We start from the raw sequence: 4,724 nt of genomic DNA, 5'->3' as shown, positions 1-4,724 counted from the left end.
ACTATCACTGCCACCACCACCACCATTACCACCACCACCACTACCACTGCCACCATCACCACTGCCACCACCACCAACACCACTATCACTGCCACGGCCACCACCATCATTACCACCACCATCACTACCACTGCCACCATCACCACTGCCACCACCACCTCCACCACCACTGCCACCACCACCACCACTGCCACCACATCTGTAGGTAAGAAGGACCTCTGCAAGTCCTAAGTAACTTGTTTTTATTTTTCAGACTATACAACAGTCTCTGGAAAGCATGGATTTTAGTCTCAGAAACAGAATGACTCAGAATGATCAACAGAGCTAGTTCTATTTCCCACAGGATTCTTCTGATTCAAGTACTTTGTGTGCCAAAGTCACTGTTTAGAGAACTGATTGGACACTCAAAAGTCCAACTCAGGAATTGAGAAATTGCTCTTAAGTTTTAAAAAACAACAAGAATACAAAGGAAGACAACATTAGGAATATGAGAAAAATGTTCCTAATGCAACTCCCTGTCCACGCAAGGGTGAAGACAGACTTGCATCCTTATCTCAGGTGAAACATACTACCACTTCATGCCTTGGAAATCATCAGAAGACAGAAAGGAATAATGTTGCCTGTCTGCTTACATTTAATGCTGTCATTCCTAGAACAAAGACATAAGTAAGCATAAGGAGAGGCATGTGCCCAGCGATTTGCCTCCCCAAGGAAGACAGCCTGAGAGACTGGATGTACACACAGCGCACTCGAAACAACACTGAGCATAGCAATAAAACTAAAACTCATCAAACATTCAGACTGGCACTTTGCCTGTGGCTGTCCCAACCAAATGGACTTATTTCATGACAAAGATGGGTGCTTGGTATACAGTTTTCGAAGGCTGAATGGATGAGTCTAGGACCTGGCACTCAAGAGCAATTAGATGAATGGATGACTGAATAAATAGGAAACTAATACATTTTTATTGACTTACTTCTATTTGTCCAGCACTGTGCTAAGACTTTGTAGGCATTATCTCGTTTAATTCTCATAGCAACCCTTTGTGATAAAGGTAATGATCCCCATTTTATTATGGATAAGGAAAAAGCAGCCTCTGGAGGTGAGGTGACCTGCCCAAGTCACACAGTGCTCAAGTGAAAGATCCCAGGTGTTCTGGCCAGGCACAATGGCTCACGCCTGTAATCCCAGCACTTTGGGAGGCTGAGGCGGGCAGATCACCTGAGGTCTGGAGTTTGAGACCAGCCTGACCAACATGGTGAAACCCCATCTCTACTAAAAATACAAAATTAGCTGGGCGTGGTGACACATGCCTTAATACTAGCTACTCGGGAGGCTGAGGCAGGAGAACCGCCTGAACCCGGGAGACAGAGGTTGCAGTGAGCCAAGATCGCACCATTGCACTCCAGCCTGGGCAACAAGAGTGAAACTCAGTCTCAAACAAAAAAAGAAAGATCCCCATGTCCCCAGAACTTGATCCTGCTTCATACAGGGACAAGAGAGAAATCATTGAAATTATAGAGGCCCACAGCAAACACAGATCATTTTAAAATGGTCACTAAATATTATATACACACACATGCACACAGATTGTTAGATGTTTAAATCCTCATTGCTGTGGATTAGTGACCTTCAAACACTAATTGTGGTAGGCAGAATAACAGCTCCCAAGGCTGTCCACATCCTAATCCCAGGAGCCTGTGACTACGTTACATTACAGAGCAAAAGGTTATTAAGATAGCAGATGGATTTCAGGTTGCCAATCAGCTGGTCTTAAAATAGGGAGGTTGTCCCGGATTATTCTAGTGCCCCAATGTCATTTTTGTTTATTTTTTTGTTTTCGTTTTTTTTGAGACAGGGTCTTACTGTCTCGCAGGCGGGAGTGCACAGGTGCGATCTCAGCTCACTGCAGCCTCCACCTCCTGGGCCTCCCACCTCAGCCTCCCAGGTAGCTGAGCCTACAGGCATACACCACTGCACCTGGCTAATTTCTAAAATGTTTTGTAGAGACACGGTCTGGCTACGTTGCTTTGGCTGGTCTTGAACTCCTGGGCTCAAGCGATCCTCCTGCCTTGGACAGAGAGTGCTAGGATTACAGGTGCGAGTCACTATGCCCAGCCTTCAGTGGGCCTAATGTAATCACAAAGGCTTTTGTATGTGGAGACAGAGGCAGGAGTCAGTGTCCGAGTGATGCAGTGTAAGAAAGATTCAACTGACTCTTGTTGGCACTGAGGATGGAAGAAGGGGCCAGAAGCCAACAACTGCAGGCAGCGTCTAAAAGCTGGAAAAGACAAGAAAGTGGAGCCTCCACTAGAGTCACCAAGGAACACAGCCCAGGCAACACTGTGATTTAACCCAGTGGCAGCCGTTCACATGTCTTACCTCCAGAACTGTAAGATAATAAATTTGTGTTGTTTCAAACCATGAAGTCTGTGGCAATCTGTTTAAGCAGTGACAGTAAACTAGTACAGCTATGGTGGAAGTAGAGTGTAACTGGCACTCCACTCTGGAAGACATCTTGACATTATCAATGAGGTTCAACCACACACCCTCCAACCAAGCAATTCTACTCCTAGCCATATAGCCTAGCAAAACTCTATCTCCCACGGATAACCAGAAAATGTTCAGAGCATCAGCTTAACAGCAAAAGCCAAGAAATAACTCTAATGATTGAGAGCTGGAAAAATACATTGTCATAGGTTCACATCAATGGAATACCTGAAAATGAACGGACTACAACCCACCACTTAGATGATGGGTACCCAAGAAGCGCAAACCGCACCACTACGCAATATATCCATGGAGCCCCCGAATCTATAAAAACTTTAAAAAATACGCAAACAAGTACAACCCAGTTTTCAAAATACACAACTCTTAGGAACATAATGAAAAAAAGAACAAGTCATAGAAAGAACAAGTCATAGATTACATTTATATAAAGGTCAAAACAGGCTAATGTAAACATTATGCTGTTTACAGTTAAACAGACATACGGCAAAACTATAAAGCAAAGGAATGAATGACAAAAAATTGAGGAGCTTGGTCTCTGAAGGGAAGGGAGGGGGAGTCCATCAGACAGGGGACAAGGTACTAGTACAATTCTATTTTTTTTTAGCAAGGTGCAAGGTACACAAGTATTCATTTTATTATTCTTTAAGTTGTACATGTGTTATACAGACATTATTTGTCTGCTTTAAATTTAGTTTTAAAAAATCAAATCAGGCTGGGTGCAGTGGCTCACACCCGTAATTCTAGCACTTTGGGAGGCCAAGGATCCCAGCACTTTGGGATCACTTGAGGTCAGGAGTTTGAGACCAGCCTGGCCAATATGGTAAAACCCCACCTCTACTAAAAATACAAAGAAATTAGCCAGGCGTGGTGGTGCATGCCTGTAATCCCAGCTACTCAGGAGGCTGAGGCAGGAGAAATCACTTGAACCCAGAGGTTGCAGTGAGCCAAGATTACACCACTGCACTCCAGCCTGGGCAACAGAGCAAGACTCTGTCTCAAAAAAAAAAAAAAAAAAAAACTTGATAAATTGGCTCAGCAAAATTAAAACCTTCAGTGCTTCCAAAGACATTATTAAGAAAATAAAAAGACAAGCAACAGACTACGAGAAAATATTTGCAAAACATATATCTGACAAAGGGCTTACACTGAAATACCCAAAGAACTCCTGTACCACGGAGCCAAAAACAGGCAAAAGATTTCAATAAACATTTCACCTAAGAAGATATACAAATGGTTAGTCAGCAAATGAAAAGATGTCCAACATCACCCGTTATTAGCAAATGCAAATTAAAACCACACTGAGCTGCCACTTCACAGACAGACAATAACAAGTGTTGTTGAGAACTGAGGAACCAAGAGCCTGCATACATACACTGCTATGGGAATGTAACGTGGAACCGTGATTCTGGAAACGACCTTTACAGTTTCTCAAAGAGTCAAACATAAATTTACCATGTGACCCAACAATTCCAACTCTTATTTTTTTTGAGACGGAGTCTTGCTCTGTCGCCCAGGCTGGAGTGCAGTGGTGCGATCTTAGCTCACTGCAACCTCCGCCTCCCGGGTGCAAGTGATTCTACTGCCTCAGCCTCCTGAGTAGCTGGGATTACAGGTGTTTACCACAAGTAGAGATGGGGTTTCACAATGTTGGTCAGGCTGGTCTCAAACTCCTGACCTCGTGACCCACCCACCTTGGCCTCCCAAAGTGCTAGGATTACAGGTGTGAGCCACCACGCCCAGCCTGCAATTCCAACTCTTATGTACCTACTCAAGAGAAACAAAAAAATGTATTCACACAAAGATTTGCACGCAAATGTTCTCAGCAGCATTGTTCATAACCAAAAATTGGAAACAACCCAAATGTCCATCAACTGGTAAATGGGCAGGCAAAACGTGGTCTATCCATACAATGGAATGCTATTTGCGAATAAAAGGGAGTGGAGCACTGATGCTCCACTGATGCTACAACGTGAACAAACTTCAAAAACATGACGCTAGGAAAAGCCAGACACAAAAGACCATACACTGTTTAGCTCCATTGATAGGAAATGTTCAGAATAAACAAATCTATACAGCTAGAAAGTAGATGATTAGTAGTTGCCTGGGGCTAGAGGTGGGAACTGCAAATATGCCCAAAGGATTTTTTTTTTTTTTTTTTTGTCAGTCTTGCTCTGTTGCCCAGGCTGGAGTGCAGTGGCGCAAACTTGGCTGAC

The 4,724-nt window shown here is 43.7% G+C and overlaps 1 protein-coding gene across 3 annotated transcripts in view; it reads right to left on the bottom strand.

Annotated features, from left to right (window-relative positions):
- The window catches only part of LGMN (legumain), a 30,749-nt gene that overhangs the window by 16,930 nt on the left and 9,095 nt on the right, over window positions 1–4,724 (bottom strand). The window contains exon 2 of one of the 3 annotated variants that reach the window (XM_011949385.1): window positions 2,218–2,281. The exons of the other annotated variants lie outside the window; for them this stretch is intronic. Coding sequence (XP_011804775.1) covers window positions 2,218–2,281 — 64 coding nt within the window. The remainder of the gene's footprint in view (window positions 1–2,217; window positions 2,282–4,724) is intronic. 3 annotated transcript variants of the gene reach the window in all.

This window comes from Colobus angolensis, unplaced genomic scaffold (genome assembly GCF_000951035.1).
Source record: "Colobus angolensis palliatus isolate OR3802 unplaced genomic scaffold, Cang.pa_1.0 Scaffold3, whole genome shotgun sequence".
In the NCBI taxonomy this organism is placed as follows: Eukaryota; Metazoa; Chordata; class Mammalia; order Primates; family Cercopithecidae; genus Colobus; species Colobus angolensis.
The sequence above is the reverse complement of the archived record's forward strand: the minus strand, read 5'-3'. Positions and strand labels throughout refer to the sequence as shown.